The sequence below is a fragment of the Marmota flaviventris genome, chromosome 10, assembly GCF_047511675.1.
Source record: "Marmota flaviventris isolate mMarFla1 chromosome 10, mMarFla1.hap1, whole genome shotgun sequence".
Lineage (NCBI taxonomy): Eukaryota > Metazoa > Chordata > Mammalia > Rodentia > Sciuridae > Marmota > Marmota flaviventris.
In genome coordinates, this window is record NC_092507.1 from 24,418,920 (window position 1) to 24,443,993 (window position 25,074).

Consider the following 25,074-nt stretch of genomic DNA (forward strand, 5'->3'; position numbering starts at 1 on the left):
GGCAGGGGAAATCTCAGTTTTACAATAAGCCACCAGCAGGGTGTGGTGGCCCATGCCTATAATTCCAATGACTCAGGAGGCTGAGGCAGGAGGATCACAAGTTCAAAGCCAGCCTCAGCAATTTAGCAAGAAACCTAAGCAACTTAGTGAGACTCTGTCTTGAAATAAAAAATAAAAAGGGCTGGGATGTGGCTCAGTGGTAAAGTGCCCCTGAGTTCAGTCCCTGGTATAGATAAATAAATAAATAATTAAGCCACTGGTGGTCAGGCAGCAATGTTAATATTTAAAGCATGAAGTGGACCCCTCTTACAAGGAGCCAGGATTCACAGGCAGGGCACTCTGACTCCTTGTGTCCATGTGACTGAGGACTCTGTGATGCTGCCTCTGTGAAGGGGGCTTACGGAAAGGACTCGGGTTCTCTCAGGGCCACCAGCATGGCTGGAAGCCTCAGAGGCAAGCAAACACTCTGGCTCCTTCTGGAGTGAATTCCAGTCACTCCAGCCCTGATCAAGGCACCTGACCATAGTCTCTGTGTCAGATCAGTTACCTGCAGGCACAGGGATGAGGACCAAGAGTGGGCAGATTATCAGTGGGGGAGGGGAGCAGAGCATCTTGAGTGGCGGACATGGCTGGCTGAACCCACTTTTCCCTGAGGTGAGTGAAGAGTTTTTTGAAGGAACATGTCTACTAGAAAGAGGTCCTGCTTGGGTCAGAACCCCATGACTCAGTGCTCAGCACCTCAACCTCTGCCCTGTAAAATTCCATGGGGAATGGGAAAGAATGTGGCCACCCACCCCTCTCACTGTGCTGACCCACTTCCTAAGCCTCTGAGCCCCACTGGATGTTCCTTAGCCCAGGTCCCAAAACCTCTCTATGGGGCTGCTTCTCCCGTCCTGCCCCAGCTGGTATGGTTCTGGATTCTCTCCTCTGGTTCCCTGCATTCTCTCACACAGGGAATAAAACTAATAGCAACTTGGAATGCATTTGCTAATGCGCTGCCAGGAACTAAGCAGGAGTTTTTTTTTTTTTTTTTTTTTTTTTTTTTTAAGTACTAGGGATTGAACTGGGGTGCTCTATCACTGAGCTACATCCCCAGCACTTTTTTATTTTGAGACAGGGTCTCACTAAATTGCGTTGGATGGTCTTGAACCTAGGATCCTTCTGCCTCAGTCTCCTGAGTCGCTGGTATTACAGGAGTGCTCCACTGTGCCTGGCTACACAGAGGTTCAACGTGTTCAGAGTCCCCCTTAAAACAACCCTAGGAAGTAGGTGCTCTTATGTTCATTTTACAGATTAATAAAGTGAGGGTCTCAGGAGATATGTAACTTTGCCAAGTTCACACAGCCAGTGAGGATTGCCCTTAAATGGATTCATGTTTCCCTGAGATTCATGTTCCTCGAGACAGGGCATCCCTCCAGCTCAGGTTGTTTTGCCCTATCCTACCTCCCTTCTTGGGGAAAGAGCCTGATTCCTTCTTTCAAAGGGGCATATCTCTGGCCTCTGCTTGCTGTCTTCAAGTTCCCTTGGCGAGGGGCGATCTCAAAGTTTGATTCTCACACCAGCAACATCAGCAAAACCTGGGAACTTGTCCAAAATGCCCATTCTCAGGCAGCCCTACTGAATCAGAAACCTGGGTGGGGCCCAGTGCTCTGTGCCTTAGCAAACCCTCCAGGTGGTCCCGATGTCTGCCCAAGTCTGAGAACTACCAGGGAATGTGGGAGAGAGTGCGCTCCACAGCCTTTCCCATCTCACGCCCAGGTGGCTCTGGAGACAGCAGCTGTGGAAAGTGAGAATTTTCCGCTGAGTGGCTTTGTGCGTGTGTGATTGTTGTTGTTTTCTCATCACATTTGTTAGAAATGACTCAGGTCTGGCTTGAAGGAAAGTGTGTGAATTCTTTAATTGTCACACACCATTATTATTTTTTCACATTTGTGTGTATCCTAAAAGAGAGAGAAAATAAACACAGAGAAACCCAAACTGTGGGTGTCTATGTAGGGGAGGGTTGTGAATACAATCCCTTGTTTAGTCAATGAACTTGAACTTTGCCTTCTCAGTATCAAGTAGCGGGCTAGGTTCTGGGGCGCAGAACTGCTGTCTGCCTGATCCTGTGTCAGGGTGCACTGACACCTCACTAATAACTAGAATGTGGGGTTTCAAGAGTTGGGGCCTCAGGCTTTTCTACACTATAACCCTAGGCTGCACCATTTCAAATTTCTCGCCAGTGTATAACCTCTGCCACTTACTGCTGTGTGAACTTGGAAAAATTACTCAGCCTCTCTGGGTCTGGTTCCTCCATGGTGGAATAAGAATAGTACTTCCTGTCTTACAGGCTTGTTGTGATGATGGGGAAAATGTATGTAGTATTGAGACACAAGGATATGTGTTGTTTCTTTGTCTTGCAAATTTGAAGAATGAGATCCGTGGACAGGGTGAGAGCAAAGTAATAGGATTTATTAAAGTGATAGAAAGAAAGCAGAGCTCCTGCAGGGGGAGGGGTCCCAGGGAGAGTTGCCACTGGGTGGCTGTTGTCTAGGGGTTCAGATGATAATGTTAGAGGGGAGTTAGGTGTCCTCAAAGACCACAGGCTAGAGATTTTAAAGAAGTGGGTCTTTGAGCACAGTGGCGCACGCCTGTAATCCCAGGGGCTCGGGAGGCTGAGGCAGGAGGATGGAGAGTTCAAAGCCAGCCTCAGCAAAAGTGAGGTGCTAAGCAACTCAGTGAGACCCTCTTTTTAAATAAAATACAAAATAGAACTGGGGATGTGGCTCAGTGGCCAAGTGCCCCTGAGTTCAATCCCTGGTACCACTTCCAACCCAAAAAAAGAAGTGGGTCTTTGAGCCCAGTCTTATTGGAACACTGGTGTTCATGGGCCCCCCGGTCCAATTAGGATGTTGATCTCATGTTGCTTCTCCTCAGGGACTGGCTCAGGGCCTGACGCAGACCTCTAGGCTGCAGTGGAGTCACTGGTCATGAGCTGTCTACTCCATTTGTAAACTCCTGCGGGAGGCAGGTGAGGGGAATCTTAACCCTGTCTGCCTAACACATTTCTATCTCCTGTTCTCAATGTAGAGTTGTCACTTGTTGGCAGTGTGACCTTGAACAAGTTACTTGGCCTCTGTAGGCTTGTTTCCTCTCTTGAAACAAGCAGTACATACCTCATGGGATTGTCGTGGGGTTAAAGGGTGTATATTATTTTATTTTATTATTATTATTTTTGGTACTAGGGGTTGAACCCAGGGGTATTTTACCACTGACCCCCTATCTAGTCCTTTTTATTTTTTATTTTGAGGTCGAGTCTTGCTAAGTTGCTAAGGCTGGCCTTGAACTTGCCATCCTCCTTCTTCAACCTCCTGAGTTGCTGGAATCACAGGTGTGCACCACTGCACCCAGCATTACATATTGCTTTAATCAGTTTTTGTATCACATGATGAAAATATCTAACAAAAATCACTTAGAGGAGGGAAAAATTTATTTAGGGCTCATGGTTTCAGAGATCTCCATCCACAGACAGTTGTCTCCATAGTTCCAAAAATCTCTCCTGCAGCTGCCCCAAGTGAGGCAGCCTGTCATGGGGGAAAAGCCCAGAGAAGGAAAGCTGCTCAGCTCATGGCAGGGTCAGAGAGCAGAGAGATGGGGGAGTGGGGTGGGGCCGCAGGAAAAATGCACCCTTCCAGGGCAGCCCGAAGTGACCCACCTCCTATGGCCACATCCTACTTGCCTGCAGTTACCCAGTCAGTCCATTTAAACTAGGATGGGCTGGTAGGTTACAATTCTCATCACCTAATCATTTTACCTTGGGATATTCCTGCATTAACAGGAGTTTTTGGACCCCTCATGTCCAAATTGTAATAAATACATCAATCTTAAAATGACTCTGCACAATAAAAAGCACTCTACGCATGTTAGCTACTATTATTATGCCCATAGCACGGTGCCTGGGATACAGCCAAAGCTGTAAAAAGCGTGGCTACTCATATGGGTTTCCATCCTTAACCTTGCAGAAGCCCCAACCTCAGAAAGTAATGAGGCTGTTGTTCCTGGTTTCTAGATGCTTCAGAGCCTCCACCTCACTGATGCCTTCAAGGAGTTTGCAGTCCTAACTTTGGGTTTGTGCTCTTTCTGCCAGTTCATTTTGTGTCTGACTTTGAGTTTCAACCGCTGCTCAGGTCTTCTGCTCTTTGCTTTTGATCTGTTCTCAAAATTTTTTAAAAAATATTTATTTCTTAGTTGTAGTTGGACACAATACCTTCATTTTATTTGTTTTTATGTGGTGCTGAGGATGGGACCCAGGGCCTCGCATGTGCTAGGCGAGTGCTCTACCGCTGAGCCACAACCCGAGCTCATGTTCTCAGTATTTTTGTTCTGGCTTCATGCCTTATTCCCAGGGCAGATCTCACTGGCATTAAGTCACATAGACCAGAGTCAAGTGCCTGCTCTATTACTCAGTAGCCATGTAACCTTAAAGGATTTAATAGATTTTCTCATCTGTAAAATGGGACTAGTAAAATGCTTATCTTGCAGGGTTGCTTAAAGATTATATGCAATCATGTGTTTGTAAACATTCAGCCCAATAAATGGTGCCAATAAATGCTTATTTTCTTGTATCTACTTCTCCCACAATCATCTGAAGTTAGTATATTGATATATGTTTGTTATTTTTGACAAATGTGCTTCAGCCCTGAGGCACATTCCAGACCTTTTTTTAAAAAATTGTTTTGAGCCAGGGTCTCATTAAGTGGCTTAGGGCCTCACCAAATTGCTGAGATTGGCTTTGGACTTGTGATCCTCCTGCCTCAGTTTCCTAAGCCATTGGCATCGCAGGCATGCATCATGGTGCCTGGCTGGTATATTGATATTTAAAAGGGAATGTAATCTTCCCTACTTGTGGCTGAGACTGCCAGTCACCACACAATACCCAAGAATACTTCCTTAGTATTTTGACCTTATTGCAATGTGGGAGGCACAACTAAAGACTGGGTCTTGTCACCTCCCTTCCCTTGAAGCCAGATGTTATCATGAATCTATTTCATGGCAATGACTCGATAAGTGTTCAGCTGTGGTATGGGCTAAATTGTGCCTTCCCCAAAAAGATGTGTTAAAAGTCCTGACCCCAGTACCACAATATGGGGGGTGGGACAACGTCCAGGGGGTCTCATTAAAGGGTCTTTCTTTCTGCCTAGGATAATCCAAGCCACCCTAAAACTTAGAATCTCAAATAATTAGTAAATAACAAGGCACAAATACTCAGAAATATATTTACAGAAAGTGAAGCCCATGCTAGATCTAGTCCACATGGATTCTAGAAGTAGACAAAAGACAACATGGCTCTGATGGTTTATTTAAGGGGGTGCATCAAAGGCAGGGATAAGGTTTCAAGGATGGAGTCTTACTTCAGGATGTCTTGCAGTCCTCAGGTTGATTGACATCTTGGCAGGTCACACCCATCTCAGGTGCTGTGTGGGCCATTGGCAGAGCGGGATAGAGATTCACATTGTCCCTGGGTAATTGACCAGAGGAAATGTCCACTGCTCATTCCCAGTCACCAGATGTCTCTATCCATGAGGCTTCTATGCACAGTGACCCACATGCAACCCATGGACGGCTCCCGATACCACAGGATACAATCTTATTTAGAAATGAGGTTTCCCCCTCTCCAGAGGTAAGCAAATTAAAATAAGATCATTAGGGTGGGTTAGGATACAACTAGTACCCTTCTTTAAAGGGGACATTTGGATTCAGAGATAGACATGTTCAGTGAGGATGACATGAATACAGATGGGGAAAAGACAGCCATGTGACTGGAGTGATGTACCCACACACCATGACCCGCAAGATCGCTGGCAAACACCAGAGGACGGAAGAAGCAAGGAAGGATTCTCCCTAGAGCCAGCAGAGAGAGAGTACGAGCCTGCCAACACTTTGACTGCAGACTTCTGGCCTCCAGAACTGCTCGACAATACATTTCTGTGGTTTACACCACCTGTGGTTGGTACTTTCTTTCTGGGAGCCCTAGGACATTAATACAGGTAGAATTTTAGGAAGCCTGAATAAACACTGAACAGGAAAGTATTTTGCAATTCAATGCATCTTTAGGCATTTTGATTATTGCAATGTTCATATATGACTGATTTAAGAGGAATGGGTTGAAATTGGATGAGATGATCAAAGGCTCTTTGTTCTGCTTTAGCTCTGTGTTCTTGAGGGCCCTGCAGAGCAACCAGGGAGGGTCAGATTTTAGTGATATGAGAGACTTCAGGAAAGGAACCTTTGGGAGGAATGCTATCAGGGTGACTGGGTAGCTTTTATTGAGCTGGGGCCAGAATTCTCAGCTACTGGTTGGCAGTCACAGGTATAAAGGTTAAGGGTCAGGACAGATTTGAATTTTCTTTTTTTTTCTGTGTTGAGGATTGAACCCAGGGTCTTACACATGCTAAGTCTCTCAGTCAGCTTTTTGTCCCTGTGACAATATACCTGAGAAAAACAAAGGAGCAGCTCACCTTCTGGCCTACAAGGAGAGAGGAAGGGAGGGAGGGAGTGAGGGAAAGAGTGGTGGGGATAGAAGGAGAGAGAGGTGGCACACACCTGTAATCTCATTGACTCTGGAGGCTGAGGCAGGAGGATTGCAAATTTAAGGCCAGCCTCAAATTTAGTGAAGCTCTAAGCAACTTTGCCAGACCCTGTCTCAATTGGGGGCTGAGGCTGTAGCTCAGTGACAGAGTACTTGTCTAGCATGTACGAGGCACTGGGTTTGATCCTTAGGACCACATGAAAATAAACAAATAAAATAAAGGCATTCTGTCCATCCAAAACTACAATTTTTTTAATTGAATGGACTGACTGGGTGGTAAAGGCCTCCTGGGTTCAATCCCTAGTACAGAAGGTTGGGGGAGAGGAAGGGCAGGGATAAGGTTTACTAGCTCCACCTTCTAAAGTTTTCACTATTTCTCAATAGTGTCATCAAATTATGAATCCATCAATGGATTAAGCCGTAATGAGGTCAGAGCCTTCATAATCCAATCACTTTCCTTTGAACATTGCTGCATTGGAGACCAAGCCTTCAACACATGAGCCCTTGGGGGGCATTCTAGATCTGAACTATAGCACTAGGCAAGCACTTTACCATTGGGCCACATACCCCTCAGACCAGACTTGCATTTAAATCTAGGCTTCACCCTTACTTGTTGTGTGATGCTGGGCAAGGTACTGAATTACTCTGAGCTTCGGATTCCTTATTTATAAAATGGAACAATTATAGCTCCTATGACATAGGGTTCTCATGGCGATTTAATGACATAACATGTCCAGTAGAAAAAAAGATAAAGACACATCCTATCTCTACCCAATCCAGGATGTAGATTTTTCTGCTCTGATTACCTACCCTTACAGAGTAGGGTACAAGTGGGTACAAGACTACAAGTGGACAGACTGGATTCTGTCCAGTTTGTTTGTTCCTTCTTACCTATGTGGATTCATTCAGTAAACATGCTAAATATATTCTACTATGTGTCTACTACATAACAAGTGATGAGAAAATGTGGTGAGCCAGACCTGACAATAGCATCCAAACACAGACAACTCAAAGGATGATTAAAAAGTAGAGGCAAAGTTGTTTGGGTGCCCTTCCCCTCCTCTCAATATCATATTTTGAGATTTCTGCTATGGCTGTCTTGTTCTACTCAGTCTCAGTAGATGCGTCTTCTCAGGAGGACTTTGCTCTTCTTTTTAGAAATTTTTTTTGTGTACATATACATGACAGTAGAGTGTATTTTAACACACACATTGGAGTATAAATTAGGATCCCATTTTTGTGGTTGCACATGAGAACTTGCTCTTATTGAGAGAGGATAAAGATGCTGAATGTTCTCGGGATTGGGATTGTGGCTCAGTGGTAGAGCGCTCACCCAGAACGTGCGAGACCCTGGGTTCGATTCTCTGTACCACATAAAAATAAATAAAATGAAGGTATTGTGTCCAACTACAACTAAAAAATAATTTTTTAAAAAAGATGCTTGTTCTCATACTATAGAGTAAATAACTACTAATCTCTTGAAGGAGGAACCTGCAACTGAGCCTCAGGTAAAGCTGCTTGCTTCCAGGAAGGTTCTTCCTATGCATGGAAAGCACCAAGTTTCCAGGCAGGAAGGCCCAGAGAAATCAGTCTGAACTCTGAATCCACAGCGGAGAATCTAACCATGCAGAAGTGACCTAGGTCCAGGCAGTGACTCACCAATGATACTCAGTTGTCCTGTGTGGCTTGGTTGAGTAGGGAGCAGAAAATGGCCCTCCCTGTCTCCATGGTCACTACCCTGCCTCATCTGTGTACCAAGCATGTTCTGATTAGGTTTCACAGAATGTCCTAGGGAGATACTGAGGCAGGACAAAATTATAGCCTGAATGGGGACATGAGCACACATGGTAGACTACCAGATCTTTTCCCTACTGATTGTAAATGCTGCATTCATTGTGTATCAAGTTCTCCAATGTATACAGAACTGTTCTAGACTCTGTTCTATCCTACTGTTGTCTCTTCCTGCTCTAGCATCAGGCTGTTTTAAAGATTGTCGCCTAATAAAAACATATTTTGATATCTAGTAGAGAAAATCCTCTCCCTTCTTTTGCAAGAATGTGTTGACTATTCTTCAATGACTGTTCCAGATGAACTTTTGAAATTAGCCTTCGAGCTATCAGAGCATCTTGTTGAACACCTGCATATGCCAGGTGCTGAGCACTCTGCAAAGCCAAGCTCTGGATCCCTGTCCTTGGGGCTCAAAAACCAGCTGAGAAATGTTGCCAGACAAATGGAAAGTAACAACATGAATTTCAGTTATAGATAACAAGAGTCAAATGAGTGGGAAGTCGGGGTAGACAGAAGTAGTGGGAGTTCCATTGTCCCTTAAGTAAGTCATGGAAGGCTCAACAGAGGAGGTGACGTTGGACTGGACTCTGGTGAATAAGCAGGAGTTTGTTGGTACAGATGTCAAGAAACGCTTTGTTTTAAGGAAGTCAGAGAAAGCTTCTTGGAGGAGACACATTTCACTTGAGGACCACGAGTTTGCCAGATTCGGAGGGTGAAGGAGGGAGGGATCACTTGAGCCTGGAATGTCACAAAAAAGGCTTTCTGAACACATTTGTCTTGGGTTTCGATATGGTGGAGTCAGAAAAAAATCTCTGGAAGAGGCAATTTAATAAAAAAGATTTTATTTGATAGTAATATAAGGAGATGACATTTATCCTGGGCTTTAGTGGGTGAGCTAACACTTCACAAGAGGGAGAAAAGAAGAGAAAGGCACCATGGAGTTCGACCAGACTCAGAAAAGGCTTCTTGGAGCCACTTCAAGGGTGGGCTTTCTGCCCACCCTCCAAGACCCAAGATGTAGGATCTAAAGGTGCTACCTGTGTAGATGCTGTGAATTACGAGGTGGTGGCTCTGCCGTTCCCACTTCCCAGCTTGGGTAACCTCAGAGAAGGATCCGCGAGGGACTGCGGCGCAGGTTTGCGGAGCCCACAAGCAGAGCTGAATGCTTTATGTCCGAATCGACCAATGGGCTAGCGGCACCCGGTTGCCAGGGCGACGGAGCTAGCAGGGGCGGAGTTAGGGCCCTAGGGGCGGGGCCTGGGCGGGGCTTATATAAGCGGACAGCAGGCGGAAGGCGGGGCGTGGGGTCGGTGGCTGCTGGGCGCGCGGGGCGCAGGCCGCGGGGCCGGAGCCGGGGGGAGCGAGCGAGCGGAGGCGCCGAGGATCCGATTCACTCGCTAGGGAGACCTATGGGCCGAAGCCGTGTAAATGCGTTTTAAGGCGAGTGCAGGGAGTGGCTTGGGGAGCCTTGGGGAGCGGGCGCCCTCGGCTTCGGTGCTGACCTGCCTCCTGGCCCCTCTTGCCTCCTCTCAGCAGGGGCCTCGGCTCCGCAACTGCCACTCCTTCTCGGGGTGTTGCACAAGTTTCGAGGTCACCGGCGACCCCCCCTAGCAGCGCGCCTGGCTCTGGCCCCCGCGAAGGAGGACGGGGCTTGGTAAGGGGGTATGGGGGTTGGGACGGAACCTCAGCCCTGCGCTCGAGAGGGGTCAGTCGGGCAGAATCCCGGCTTTAGATTCGCGCCCCAGAGTCCGCGGACCCCGCCCACCATGTGGCACCTTCATGCTTGCTTAGAATTCTAGCATGACAGGACCAATCATTTACAAACGGGGAAACCGAGCTCTGAGAGGGGTCGGAAAGTACCCAAGGTCACATAGCAGAGAGCGGACTCGAACCTAAGCTGCTGTTTTCAGGCTGAGAATCTTTGGCTTGACCGCAGGCATCCTCTCTAGGTGGGCGTGGTCAGGATTGGGGGCGCCTTGGAAACTTCCCCACCCAGATGTCTTAGATTTCCTGCCCCCTTGTTATTTACCTCTTTCCAAACCCAGAATTTCGGAACTGGAAATGGTCTCCGAAACAATCCATCCATTTTACAAGTGGGGCAACTGAGGCTGACAGACATGACATTTAGGCATACAATGTTTTGTCCCATCCAGAATTTCTGACCGTCCCCAACGTTCCCAGTGAACCCAAACTCCCAAGCTTGTCCTGGGGGCGGGGCGTGACGGAATTTGGAAGGCGAGGGGCGCAGCGGATCCTGCCTCTTAGCTGTGCCCTCCACCTCTCTCCTCCTCGTCTCCGCACCCCCCCCCCCCCCCCCCCCGCAGTGTGTTGCATACTTTCTAAGGCGGAGGCGGCGGCGGCAGCGGCGGCTGTTCCTGCTCAGCATGGCCGGCTACTACCTGAGTGAATCGGACTTTGTGATGGTGGAGGAGGGCTTCAGTACCAAAGACCTGCTGGAGGAACTCACTTTGGGGGCCTCACAGGCCACCACGGTGAGAGGCTGGGAGTGGGGGATGGGTCCCCTGTCTTCTCCTCTGGAGGGGCTCCTAGGGCCCTCATATTATTCTTCCACTTATTTGGTATTCAGTCCTAAATATTTGCCAGAGACTGGCTCATTTTATCTCCAGTTTCCATTCTTGCCCCCAAATCTGCCCCTCCTGTGTTCCCTGCCTTGATGAACAAACAGTATCAATGCCATGTACCCAGCCTTTCAGTACAGCAGTCTGGGAGTTCTCTACTTTTCCTCCTTTACCTCCCACATGTAAACATCACCCATCTCTGTGAGGTCTGCCTCCTTAAATAACCCTCCAGGGATTCAGTCCTCATCATCATGTAGTTCAGTCCTCATCTCTCTAAAGGCCTCCTGAGCAACCCCCTGTTTCATCCCACCTTTCTAACTATATCATAGCCCTGCTCAAAATCAGAATTCTGTTGCTACAGGATCAAGTCTGTTTCCATTGCCCCATTTCTGCCTTTATATTCCCACAGTATGTATTATGCTCCATCAGAGCTGAACTACTCTATTCATATTTCCCTGTGATGCCTTATGTTCTATTACCCTGCCTTTACCCAGGCTGTCCTCTCTGTCTGGAACATCCAGACAGAGAACATCCAGACAGCATCACCCCTTTACCCATTTCTAGTATTCCTTTCTTTTCATCTGTGTTGCTTTTTCCTGATTGCCCCAAGCACAGATTTTATTTCCTTCTCTGTGGCCCCCAATACATTTTGTGGAAACATCCTGCTAGCACTCACTGAAGGGGTCTCTTCTGACTGAAGCCCCTTTAGGGCTAGAGACCTGTCTGATCATCTCTGTCCCTTAGCAGCCTATCTAATACGAGAGATGGGCATGAGGAAAAAAGTGTTGCAGGAAAAGGAAAATGAGTCTCAAGGAAGGTCTAAATAATGTATCTTACCCAGGCTCATACATGTTCAGCCTTCAAGCCAGTTTTACAACCTCAAGGCTTCATGAGCAACTGTGTGTGGAAGGTGATGGGCTGTAGGCCACAGCATCTGCCTTTCCTGGTGCAGACTGATGTATATTCAGTTCTGTTACTTTGGAAGCACATGCAAAATGCAACAGCAGCATTCAAGGCTAAGTTGCTTCACAGGTTTGGGGTAGGTGGCATTTGGAAGGAGACCTGAAGGTAGATTGGGATTTTGCTAAATCCAGTGGAGGAGTTGGTGGGAACAAAGGCTTGGAGGTAGAAAAATGATCCAGCCTATAGTTGGCATTTTAGCTGTGTTGAGGGGAGGGGTGAGAGCTGGATCACAGGGCCTTGAATGCCAGGCTAAGGAGTTTGCCTTCCATCCTACACAACAGGATAACTTTGTGGCCAGAACTGAACTGGAGGTAGGTATTTGGAATGATTATGGATGGCTTGCACCGGGAGGGAGCTGGGTATTGTAGTGTCTCACATCCATCCACCTCTTGTTGTGCAGGGCGAGGTTGCTGCCTTCTTTGTGGCAGACCTGGGTGCCGTGGTGAGAAAGCACTTTTGCTTTCTGAAGTGCCTGCCTCGAGTCCGGCCTTTTTATGCTGTCAAGTGCAACAGCAGCCTGGGCGTGCTGAAGGTCCTGGCTGAGCTGGGGCTGGGCTTCAGCTGTGCTAACAAGGTGAGCTCCTGCCCTCACCTGGGCACTGATCTTTGATGCCTACTGATTGTGGCCCTGATGGGTGGTTGGGCCCTGGGAAGGAGTGACCTGCAGTTGGCCCCTACCTTCTGGGAAAGCCACCCACTCAGGAGGAGGCTCCAGGGATGAGGGAGGAAGAAATGCGCATGAAATTTGTTAGACTTGAAGTTCCAAATTGGAACATTGTGTGTCCCTGGGTAGATGGGTCTCTTTTTTAATGGAGGTTTTTAAATGTCTTGGCATAGAGCTATATGTGGTATTCTTCCAATTAAAACAAAACAAAACACATCTACATTGTTGGTTTTATTTTTTCTTTTATAATATTAATGTGTGAATGTGCTTTTTTTTAACTAATCCTTTTACAATTTTGTTGTTGCTGCCAATTTTACTGGCTTTCTAATTTGATTTCTGCTGTTATCTTAATTCCTCCTACTGGCTTTTGATCAACTTTGCTTATGTACTGTCACTCAATAGTCATTGAACCACAATTGTGACTGCTTGGTAGAGCTAGAGGTATAGCATTGCACAAGATAAACTCTGTTGTCCTTGAGTAGAATGCCTACTTCATCTATTTTCATTCTGTTCTGATTAGATTAAAAAGCCTTTAAGCTATAAAGTTTCCTCGGTACGGTTTTGAACATATCTCATTTATTTAGCAAATATTTATTGAGCAGCTAGAGTGGGGCCAAATATTATTCTAGGTGGGTATTCAGCCATGAATCAAACAAAACAAAAAAAGCCCTTCCTTCATGGAGCTTGCTTTTTAAAAAAATAAACAAAGGAAACTGTGAAAACAGAGTGTTTTAGGTTGTAAATGCTGGGTTGAAGAAGCAGGAAAGGGAAGTAGGGAATGTTGGGCGAGAGCATTGCATTGTTTTGGCCAGGGAAGGCTGTGCTGAAATTTGAATGCAGACCTGAAGGAGGCAGGGGATCAAGCCAGGTGGATAGCTAGGGGAAGAGCATTCCAGACAGAGGGAACAGCAGGTGCAAAGCTCTGAGATAGGAACAGACCTGCTGAGCATTGTTTTGGGATATTGTTGCTGTCCTCAGATTCTAGATGGTTAATAATGGTTGTTTTGAGGGAAATCCCTTTTAAACCCTGATGGGCAAGGGGGCTGGATGTTGTGAGGAGAGTTCTAGAAAGGACTGCTGGAATAGACAGGAAGAGAGCCAGCCTGGGCAGGATGGTGGGGAGAGGTGTGCATGGGGGTGGAGTGATCAGAACAAGGTCCTTTGCTGGGGAGTGAATGTTAATACTCCTGCTCTTCTTGGTGGTGAGTCTCTTGCTCTTGCTTTGCACATCTCATATTATGTGTGTCTTGCATAAAGCCCTGTGAAGCTCGTGGGAAGAAATCCAGAGCCAAGACTTTTGTCCTCCCAGCCACCTCCTGCAGCACACTGGGCCTCCACTTGGGGCGAGAAGGAACAGGATCCTTTGGTTCCCCTAGTCTAGAGGTGAAGGATAGGACAAAACCTCACTGACTGAAGTGCTGTGCTTCTGGAAACCCAGGGAGGAGGTGCCTGGCCTTTTAGTCTCTGGGGCTGGCCTCCAAAGGGCAGAACTGCTAGGTGTAGGAGACCTTGAAGATGGTAGAAACTTCTACTGTTTGCTGAGGGCATCTGCTGTGCCAGGCACTTTGCCAAGAAGTTTCTGTACATGATCTCATTTTTTTCTCGCAACAGCCCTCTGAGGTCATGATTTTATCAGGATACTGACAACAGTCTTGTGGAGACACATTACATATATAAGGAAATGAAGCACAGAGGTTGAGAGATTTGCTCAGGGTCATGCATTGGGAGGTGACAGCTTGAGTCTAGCAATGTGGTCACCAACTCCATTGCTGTTGTCTTTTCCAAGGTCCTTGGAAAAGGAGGTGGCTGAGCTGGTACTTGACTAATGTCGTCTGCCCTCATTTCCCTATAAGGGCAAGTAGAGGTCTGAGCTCCCTCCTGTGTTTCGGATCATGCAGACCCTTTGGGGCATCATTTACAGAGGGGTGGCTCCTGGGAATTAAAAGTTTTTTTTTTTTTTTTCTTTGCAGCACTGGAGATGGCCTCCTACTTGTTAGACAAGCACTTTCTCTTAAGCTCCATTCTCAGCCTGATTTAGAATTTTTCTTAAAGGGGAGAGGCTGCCCTCTTCTGGTTGATATTAGTGGGTGGCCATGCTTAATGGCACCATGCCGTAGTGGACATTGACCAAGGGAAGGGCCTGGCATGAGCTAGGGCTGGATGTATAGACAGACACCCATTTGACATGTTTCAGAGCCAGGGGCACAGGGCTCAGGTCCATCTGGTCTTCTTCCCATGGACCTTATGTCATTGTTCCAAACCCATCCCTTGTCTTTAGCTGACTCCCTCAGCTTCCTTCTATCCTTAGAAGCCTTCCTTGGACACTACATCCTCCTCCAGCCCAGTGCCTTGCTCCCCCACGATGGTCAAATCAGCAGGGTTGTCTGCATGCTTGCCTGTCCCCACTCAATGCCTCATCCCCCAATACCGCTCCTCAGGCCACTGCTGCCCAGCCTTCACTCTTACTGCTGCAAAGAATTTCCTGTTATCAAGGTACCCAACGACCTTCAAGATCCAATGAGCACTTTATTTGAAGCAGTAATTGTGAGTTTTTCAGATAATACATTGATTCATTCACCCAAAGATAAAGTAGGGCATCAGTTTTATATCTCCATAGATAATGACCATTATGGGTTTGGTGGATATATAGCATCTACAAAACACATCAGCGAGTCACAGAGAGTATATAAAATATGTTGCAATTTTATAACAGTATATAAAAAGCACTTGTGGTACATACTGTTCCACACAACTTTAAACTCAGTAGGTATTGGAGATATGTTCATGTTGACACATCTGGACCTGGTCTGAAGATACTCCTTGCTCCTCTTTTTATCTGACATATTTTATTGTTTATTTATTTGGTATCAGGGATTGAACCCTGGGGGACGGGGGGGGGGAGGCTTAATCACTGAGCCACATCTCCAGCCCTTTTTATTGTTTATTAGAGACAGGTTCTCTCCAAGTTGCTTAGGGACTCGTTAAGTTGCTGAGGCTGGCTTTGAACTTGTGATCCTTCTGCCTCAGCCTCCCGAGTTGCTGAGACTACAGATGTGTGCCACCCTACCAGGCACTATCTGACCTCTTAACTGCATTCTACTCAGCAACATATTCTTAAAAATAACATTCATGTGTGCCCTAGAGAGTTCAGAGATATGTAAGAGGACAGAGTGTGCTGCAGGGCTGCCCCACCTTCGCTAGGCACTGCTGCTCGTTGAGAATGGCATTATCATCTGTGGATTTGTCTCCCTCTTCTCTTCTCCTGAGTCCTTGGGCCAGGCTTCTCCCATCATCTACTGCTTTCTAAATGGTAGCATTCCTCCCTGTTCTGTCTTAGACCCCCTCTCTTGTAAAGTCTTCCTCCTCTTAGAGAATTTCATCTCGTCTCAATGCTTAAATACCATCAGTATGCCAGAGCCTCCCACATATTAACCTCCAGCTCCTACTTGTCTGTCTAGCTGACTGGCCAGCAGAGGCCTGGACCAGGTTGCTCACACACACCCCTGATCTCCCCCTCTTCCTCTCATGAGGACGCCTAGGTCTGCTGGGAGTGTGTGTGCCTCTCACATATCCTCACCCCTCATCCCTACATGCCGTACATCACTCAGCTTAGTAGCCAGCCTCTGGAACACATCTCCCAGTCTTTCCAGAGCTGGTTATGTCATCTCTCCCAGGGCAATTATGACAGCCAGTGACCACTCTCCCCAGAATCCCCTCAGGCCCCTCCTCAGGTGACAGAATTTAGACCTTGTGTTTAAAATATAGTTCTGACTGTGTCATTTCCCTTCTTGAAACTCTTAAAATTCTTTCCATCATCTTCTGGGTAAACTATAAACCTACCAGCAGTTTCTTGGTTTTTCTCAGGAGCTCTGTCCACCTCCTGACCTCATCTTCCTCACTACATGTACCCTGCCCAAGCCAAGCCAACAGCCTCTGTTCTTTGGTTTGCCTGAGCACCTTCTTGCCCCAGAATCTCTGTCCAGGTTGCTTTGTCTCCTGGAAACCTTCTTTTCTTCCTTCTTGGTCTGGCAGAGGCCCCCAGCAGGCTTTGCTTCAATTCCTGACCCCCAGAAAGGCTGTCCTTTATCCCTCACACCCAGGTTTCTTGGTCCCGCATTCTCTAGCATCCTGTACTTTTTCTTCAACCTTTTAATAATTTATAATTCCACCATTATTCAGTATCCATCTGTGACTGTCTGTCTTTCCCAGCAGCTTGAAAGCTCCATGGGGTCAGATGTGCTGACTTGTTTTCATTAGCACCCATCAGAGAGCCTTAGAACTCAATAAATGCATAAGAGACTCCTGTCAGTGCAGGTTGAGGTATGGCAGTTGCAGTCCCAGCTGTGTCATTATAAACTATGTGACTTTGGACAAGTCACCTAACCTCTTTTGAGTCTCTTACTTATAAGAGTATTATGAAGGTTAATTGAGAATGCATTTAAAATTCAAGCTAAATGCAATGGCTGGCATATAGCGAGCCTTTATAAATGATAATATTTAAGTATTTATAATCAAAGCTAAATCACAGGTGTTATCATTGTTTCTTCCCCTCACCTCATGTGGCAAGGCAGGGAGCAAAAACACACTTTCACATGCACTTGACCTCATGGTGGAGGCCACATCCACCTCTGGGAAGCAAGCTGTGGGGGGACTGAGTCTGGCTCTGGAGCTGGACCTTTGTGTCCTACTCTGCTACTTACTGACAGTATCTTCATAAGCAGGTGCACCTCTCTGAACTCAATTTTGTACTCCGTGAAATGTGGCCAGTAAATACTTCATAGGATAGGTATAGGCAGTATGTGAAATAATGCATATAAATACCTAGTGCTAAAAATTTGCTAAATCAAAAATTAGAGTTTAATTACAAACTCAGGTGGTTACAAATGGCTCTTATGTCTCCTGCCATGTTTCAAAACTGGCTCGCTCTTGACTTCTTTCCCTTATTCATGAAGAGTCAGACTTGATTTGAAAGTTGGTTTTGCCATCTACGGGTTCCATAGCCTCTCTGAGCACCAGTTTCCTTCTGTGTAGAATGGAGCTAATACCCGCCTGAATGGGTTATTGTAAGGACTGAATAAACTGATGCATTTAAAGCAGGGGTCAGCAAACTATGGACAGTGGTCCAAAGCTAGCTTACTACCTGACTGCATCAAGTTTTACTGGATCACAGCCATACTCTTTCATTTATGCATTGTCTCTGGCTGCTTTGGTGCCACAATGGCAACTGAATAGTCTGACAGAGATCACATGATGTGCAGAGCTTGAAATATGATTCAGACCTTCTATAAAAAAAGGTCTACCAACACTTCATATCAAGCACCTCTGTCAGGGCAGCTTGTGGCAGGTGCTCAATGAACATGGCTACTCTCACAACCGCCACCACTGCCTCCACCACCAGCATCATTGTCTGTACCATTAATGCAGCAATCAAGTAGTGCTGTATTCTATAAAGGTGAGGAAGAGCGGGGGGTGTAGCTCAGGGCAGAGCATTTGCCTAGCATGCTCAAAGCTCTCGGTTCCCTCCTCAGCCTTGCAAAAAACAAACAAACAAACAAACAAAAAACCCCAGAAAAACCAAACAGATACACAAAAGGTGAGGAAGAGGAGGCCTTAGGGGAGAGGGGCTGAGTTGGGAGTCACCCAGCATGGTACCCTGCATAGCATAGACCTTTGGGGCTGGGTGATCTCCCAGAAAGCTGCTCAGTCTTTTTTGGGGAGGTACCAGGGATTGAACTCAGGGGCACTCGACCACTGAGCCACATCCTCAGTCCTATTTTTTTGTACTTTATTTAGAAACAGGGTCTCACTGGGTTGCTTAGCACCTCACTTTGGCTGAGGCTGGCTTTGAACTCATGATCCTCCTGCCTCAGCCTTCTGAGCTGCTAGGATTACAGGCGTGTATCACTGTGTCCAGCTAGGTGCTCAGTCTTATAGACTTTCTAAATCACAAAGTAATAGTCTTATTTATCAAGTGGATAAAGTTATATATATTTATAAGACACAACATAATTTTTTGGGGGGTGGTACTGGGGATTGAGCCCAGGGGTGCTCTACTGCTGAGTTGCATCTCAGCCCTTTTCTTTTTCTTTCTTTCTTTTTTTTTTGGAGACAGGTTCTCATTCAGTTGCCAAAGCTGTCTTCAAACTTGCAATTCTCTTGCCTCAGCCTCCCAAACTGCTAGGATTACAGGCATGTGCCACCACACCTGGCTGCAACATAATATTTTGATATTTACATTGTGGGATGGCTAAATCAAACTGACATAACACATTGATGCACAAATTCATTTTTTTTGTGATGAGAACACCTAATCTACTCTTAGCAATTTCCAGGCATACAGTACATTATTATTGGTTACAGTCACCAAGATATACAAGAGATCTCTTGGACTTATCTTTGACACTGTGTATCCTTTGACAACCCCACAGCTCCTCTACCTTGCTGGCCAACACCATTCTATTCTCTGCTTTAAATTCGAGATTTTTTGACTCTACATACAAGTGTGAATCATATGGTATTTGTCCTTCTGTCTCTGATTTATTTCAATTAACATAATGTCCTCCAGGTTCATTCATGTCATCACAAATGACCAATTTCCAGGCACTGGGGATGTGGCTCTGTGGTACTATGCTTGCCTAGGATGTATGCAGCCCCTGGGATCAATTACCAGCATCACAAGAGAAAAAATGTATAAATGACAAGATATTTTTCCTTTTTTAAGGCTGAAGAGTATTCCATTGTGTGTATGTGTGTATGATGTATATATATATATATATATATATATATATATACACACACACAACATTTTCTTTATCTGCTCATCCATCAATGAATGTTTAGGTTGATTCTATAACTTGGCTAATTATGAATGATGCTGGAATGAACATGAAAGTGTAGAAGACATGTCTTTGACATACTGATTTCAATTTTGTTCTTTTTTTTTTTTTTTGGTACTAGGGATCAAACTCAGGGGTGCTTTATCACTGAGCCATATCCCCAGCCCTATTTTATATTTTATTTAGAGACAGCTTAGATTTTACTCCCTTTTGCTGAGGCTGGCTTTGAACTCATGGTCCTCCTGCCTCAGCCTCCTGAGCTGCTGGGATTACAGGCATGCACCACCCCTTTTTATTTTTATTTAGAGACCAGGTCTTGCTAAGTTGCTTAGGTCCTTGCTAAGTTTCTGAGGCTGGCCTCAAACTTGCAATCCTCCTGCCTCAGCTTCTCAGGTCACTGGGATTACAGGTTTGTGCCACTGTGCCTGGCTCTGATTTCAGTTTCTTTGGATATATACCCAGTATAGGATTTCTGGATCCTAATAGCTCTACTTTTAATTTTTTGAGGAAATTCCATACTGTTTTCCAAGTAATATTCATTTAACATTTAAATTTGCCAGAAAAATGTATCAGAAGCCTGTCATCAGGACCATCATGAGTCCCTATAGGGCCTTCATGTGAATTAGAAAATGTACCCCTTAAGAGACTTAATTGTTATAATAAATATGCTGATTTTATAAGAATTAGATGATTTACTACCAGTGAGTTATAATAAATGTATGAACAACCCCTCTAATTGCTGTGAATGGGACTCCTCAGGATTGTGCAGCGCACCACGGGATGACTGTATGCAGCAGCGCAGAGTGAGTGAATCAGCATAAAGTCCTGATTTTTGTTTATCTGTTGTCTTAAAGGGATGGCCCACTTGTTACAGACCTCCCCATGTGTAGCTAAGACTTTGCCCCTCACCTGTGCTTCCTTGGCTCCCATGGGCCAGCAGGCCCTGGTGCCTCCTCACCACCACCTTTGGGACCCCACAGGCAGAGATGGAGTTGGTCCAGCGCATTGGTGTCCCTGCCAGTAAGATCATCTATGCCAACCCCTGTAAGCAAATCGCACAGATCAAGTATGCTGCTAAGCATGGGGTGCGGCTACTGAGCTTCGACAATGAGATGGAGCTGGCAAAGGTGGTCAAGAGCCACCCCAGTGCCAAGTAAGCTAAGAGTCACTCATGCAGGGAGGCTGGGCTGCTGGGTGTGGGCAGGAAGGGTGGGAGGTGTGGGGAGCTGGGAGAGGACCCTGTCTTGGACCTGGCCACACTTACAGGAGGTTGGGGTGGCTGCTCTCTGACCCAGGATGCCAGGGTCTGACTAGATCAAAGGCACTGGTTACAAGCCAGGCAGAGAAGACCCATGGTATGGAGGTCAAGTCTCAGGCTTGAGAGAACCTGGGCAGGGGTGGGGGTGGTCAGGAAAGCTTCAGGAGGAGATGGCACATGAATTGGGCCCTGAGGAATGAATAAAATTTGGGAAGGGCACATAGTGAACTACATGAGCAAACAGACTGGTGTTGGAAACAGTATGGGTTATCCAAGGAGTCCACAGCAATGTGATGCAGCTGGAATACGCCATGATGGGCAAAGCACACAGTGAATGACATGCAGACGTGGATTCTGGAAGGGGTCAGGGCTGGACATTTTGCTCTGGCTGTGGCTTTTACAGATTACTGGGTACTCTGGGGATCCCAGGAAGGAGCCCTGGTGAAGAGCAGGTTGAGTGGCAGGCCACTCTGGTTTACCCAAAGCGGCTTCCATCGTGTTACTAGGGTTCTTCTTAAGACTTTTTTAGCAAAATGTTTCCCCTCATGCTTGAAATGTCGGAAAACTCTGACAGGTGTGGAGGCTGATTTGGAAGGATGGGAGCTGCCCAGGGGAGATCTGATGAGGTAGACCAGGAATGTAGGAATGGGTCCTAGGACACCTAGAGAGTGGGTTATCCAAGACTCAGAGGTTGATGGCTGAGCAGGAGTGGAGGGGTATGGGAGGCTGTGGACTCAGTTGGCTCTGAGCCACATGAGTCCCCAGCTCTGGGTTCAGAGGATACCTGGTTGGGGAGGCGCAGGCAGGATTCACCCAGCAGGGTGCACTGCTTGTTTCCTTAGGATGGTGCTGTGCATTGCCACCGACGACTCCCACTCCCTGAGCCGCCTAAGCCTGAAGTTTGGAGCGTCGCTGAAATCCTGCAGACATCTGCTTGAAAATGCCAAGAAGAGCCACATGGAGGTGGTGGGTGTGAGGTGTGCACCAGGATCCCCACCACCCCCACCCATGCTCAGCCCTCTGCCTGTTTCCCAGGAATTAATCATCCTGTATGAGACTTTTCCCAGAGCTTCCAAGCATGGCCAACCCCTGGGCCTGGAATTTTTCCAGTTGAGAATTTCCTCTCTCTGAAAAGAAGGTTTGGAATGTCTCCTTCCCTAACTCCACAATCTCCAGAAGGTCTTATTCCAGGAGGTTCTTCTCAGAGACCTGGCCTTGGGGAAATTAAAGTAAGGCAGGCTGAATAACTTGTCCAGGCCACATAGCTGAGGGGCAGGCATGTCTGGATCTGGGTTTCTTGGGGTCCTAGTTCTTATTCCTTAATGTTCCTCTCCAGGGGCAGCATGGGGGGATGGGAGGAGCACCAAGTGCCTCCTGTCTAGTCCTCACTTGCCACATGGCCCTTTGTAACCCATTTAACGGTTTAGGCCTTCAGTCATTGTACCTTTAACATGGGCACACTGTCCCACGTGTCTGCCCAAGGCTGTTCCTGACTGGGACTGGGGGGGGGGGGCTCTTCATGTAAGCTGAGTCTCTTCCTTCATTTCCCAGTTTTCATGTTGGCAGTGGCTGTCCTGACCCTCAGGCCTATGCTCAGTCCATCGCAGATGCCCGCCTTGTGTTTGAAATGGGTGCCGAGTTGGGCCACACAATGCACATTCTGGACCTTGGTGGAGGCTTCCCTGGCATAGAGGGAGCCAAAGTGAGATTTGAAGAGGTAACCCTGGCACTAGGAGTGTCTTGCTGGGCCCTCTGGGTAGAGAGCAGGGGGGCACGGTGGAGGGGTGCAGTGATCACAGGGATACTGTGAGTGGGTCCTGTGTGTCACATGCTGTCCTCGTTGCTTTCCCTGGATCATCTCACTACTGTTAACCTCATGCTAAGGCTGAGCAAACCAAGGCTCAGAGGTTTTGACATTTCCTGAGTCCACAGCAGAGCTGGCTGCGTACCAGGCTCAGCCTGGTATCAGACCCCGCTTACCAAACCTGTGTGAGGCTTAGCCAAAACCTATTTGCATGTCATAAGACTCTTTGAGGGTCTGAGTATGCCCTGTCCACCCTCAGGTGAGCTGACAAAAAATAAGGTGGGAAAGCAGGGGAAGGAAAACCAACCTTGGATCCACTTCCAGTCTGTGTGTCTCCTTCCCACCTGTGAGATGAAGGCAGGAAAATGTCATTGCAATCCTCACTCTTACCACTAGGAGTCACTTTTTCTTAGAAAGAGGCCTTTTCCAGCATCTCCACAGCTTGGAATTGACCCAGAGGAGCTAATACCAAATGGACCCAAAGAATTAGCCTCATAGACCAGACTTGCAGCTTTGCATATAATCAAAATTGAGTGCATTTACCTAGACCATCTAATACTCAGGATTGGTTAGATTATAGATCTTTTTTTTTGGCACTGGGAATTGAACCCAGGGGCACTTTACCACTGAGTGACATCCATAGCCATTTATTTTCAGACAAGGATTCGCTAAGTTGCTTAGGGCCTGCCTCACTAAGTTGCTGAGGCTGGCCTTAAATGTGAGATCCTCTTACCTCAGCCTCTGGTGTTGCTGGGATTACAGGCATACCCACCATGCCTTGGCATGGAACATTCTTACAATGAAAATATTCACTCACATGAACATTCTCAATTTATTGAGTAAAACAGGCAATCAGAACAGATACACAGACCCGTCTTGTTTATAATAAAAAAATGTTTGCATAAAAAGAAAGGAGTTTCTCTAGAAAGCTCACAACGATTAGGTTTCTTGACATGATAAAATTAGGATGTCTTTTATCTTCTTTTTCCTTCTTGGTTGTTTAAAAATTTTTTTTCTCTAATTTAATGTATTATTTAATGAACTGGTTATTTATGAAAGAAAGATCCATCCACATCAGGGCTTCTGGATTTGAGCACCTAGCATTACAAAAGGATGCTCCTCTCCTTTATGAGGGCACTGAACAGGGTGATTTATATAAGCACGAGGGTCGTGATTCAGCCCTGTCCCCCTCCCACCTGTCTAGCTGCCCCAAATTACTAGCTGGGGCTTAGCAGCTGCCAAATCCTTCTTCCTGAAATCAAAGCAGCTTTCAAGAAACAGACTTGGAGCTGTAGCAGATCTTTAGCATAAACCTCACCTTGCAAACCAGAATAGGCTTCCAGTCTATTTTGAACACACAATTGTCCCCTCATCCCCTCTCACCAGATTGCTTCTGTGATCAACTCAGCCTTGGACCTGTACTTCCCAGAGGGCTGTGGTGTGGACATCCTTGCTGAGCTGGGGCGCTACTATGTGACCTCTGCCTTCACCGTGGCAGTCAGCATCATCGCCAAGAAGGAGGTTCTTCTGGATCAGCCTGGCAGGGAGGGTAGGTGCCAGATGGATAGCAGAGCCCCATTCTTCCCTAAAGCTGGGGACAGTGGCTGGCTGAGCAGCATCTAGATTTAGGCCTAGAGGTGGGGAGTCTGGAGAATGGGTGCTTGCTGTAGGGAAAATTACAATCGGGTCCACTCACCCCAAGACACTTGTTTAGCATCCTTTTTCCAAGGCATGTTCATATTTTGTGCAGATTGAGATCAAGATGGACTTAGAATAGATTCTTTATTGACTCCATTTTTGTTTGATGAGGAAACAGAGTTAAAGGGAACACAAGTGAGTTGCTTAATAGCTTGTAAAGAGGTAAAGCCTGTGTTTGACCCATGTCTGTCTCCTCTCCAAGATACTCTTGTTCATCCATCCTCATAATTTAATAAAATACTCAACAACAACTTATATTTGTTAAAGTCCCCTTGACAGATGAAAGAATGAAGGCAAGGAGAGGTTGGGTTAGCAGCCCAAGGTCACACAACTGACAAGAGGCAATGCTGGAATTCAAGTTCAGGCTGGGCTGATTCAGCTTGTGTGCTCATACCACCAGTGTAAACACTCTTCTCTGCCCTTCTAGATCGACAAATCAGGCCTCCTCGGCACCTCTCTTTGCTCTTTGAGGGAGAGGTGTCAGAGACTCTGATCTTGGGCTTTGCCCTGTTTCTTTGTCCTTCCAGGACTCTAGGGAGAGCTTCAGAGATGATTCACATGGCAGGGTGGTGGGTTCCAGGTAGAGATGTTGCATGTGTGTGTGTGTGTGTACGCACGCGCGTGTGCAGGAATAACATTCTGGCCTCTGTCACAGATCTGGGGGATTAACCTACGTAGTCCAGTCAGAAGACCTGGCTTCTCATTTCAGCTCATCCACCACCCTGTTATGTGCCTCTGAGCAAGAGGTTTAACTTCTTGGGGCCTTGAATTTGGATGGGCTACTCTTCTGCCTTTGCTAGGACACCTAGGGGCTCAGCTGCAGGCTGGTAATGTGTCCCAGGCAGGAACGCTGCAAGGGTGGGTGTTCCCAACACAACCGTGAACCCATGTCATTAGAAGGATGGCTGTTGGTGGC

At 46.7% G+C, this 25,074-nt stretch overlaps 1 protein-coding gene across 2 annotated transcripts in view; it reads left to right on the top strand.

Moving 5' to 3' along the window:
- Window positions 1-9,667: 9,667 nt before the first annotated feature.
- Window positions 9,668-25,074, top strand: part of Azin2 (antizyme inhibitor 2) — a 31,697-nt gene continuing 16,290 nt past the window's right edge. The window contains exons 1-9 of one of the 2 annotated variants that reach the window (XM_027937355.3): window positions 9,668-9,796; window positions 9,890-10,010; window positions 10,681-10,848; window positions 12,180-12,209; window positions 12,299-12,472; window positions 20,379-20,551; window positions 21,499-21,633; window positions 22,208-22,373; window positions 23,847-24,009. In XM_027937355.3, coding sequence (XP_027793156.1) covers window positions 10,741-10,848; window positions 12,180-12,209; window positions 12,299-12,472; window positions 20,379-20,551; window positions 21,499-21,633; window positions 22,208-22,373; window positions 23,847-24,009 — 949 coding nt within the window. In that variant the 5' untranslated portion in view covers window positions 9,668-9,796; window positions 9,890-10,010; window positions 10,681-10,740. The remainder of the gene's footprint in view (window positions 9,797-9,889; window positions 10,011-10,680; window positions 10,849-12,179; window positions 12,210-12,298; window positions 12,473-20,378; window positions 20,552-21,498; window positions 21,634-22,207; window positions 22,374-23,846; window positions 24,010-25,074) is intronic. The other variant, XM_027937354.3, reaches the window with a different exon arrangement.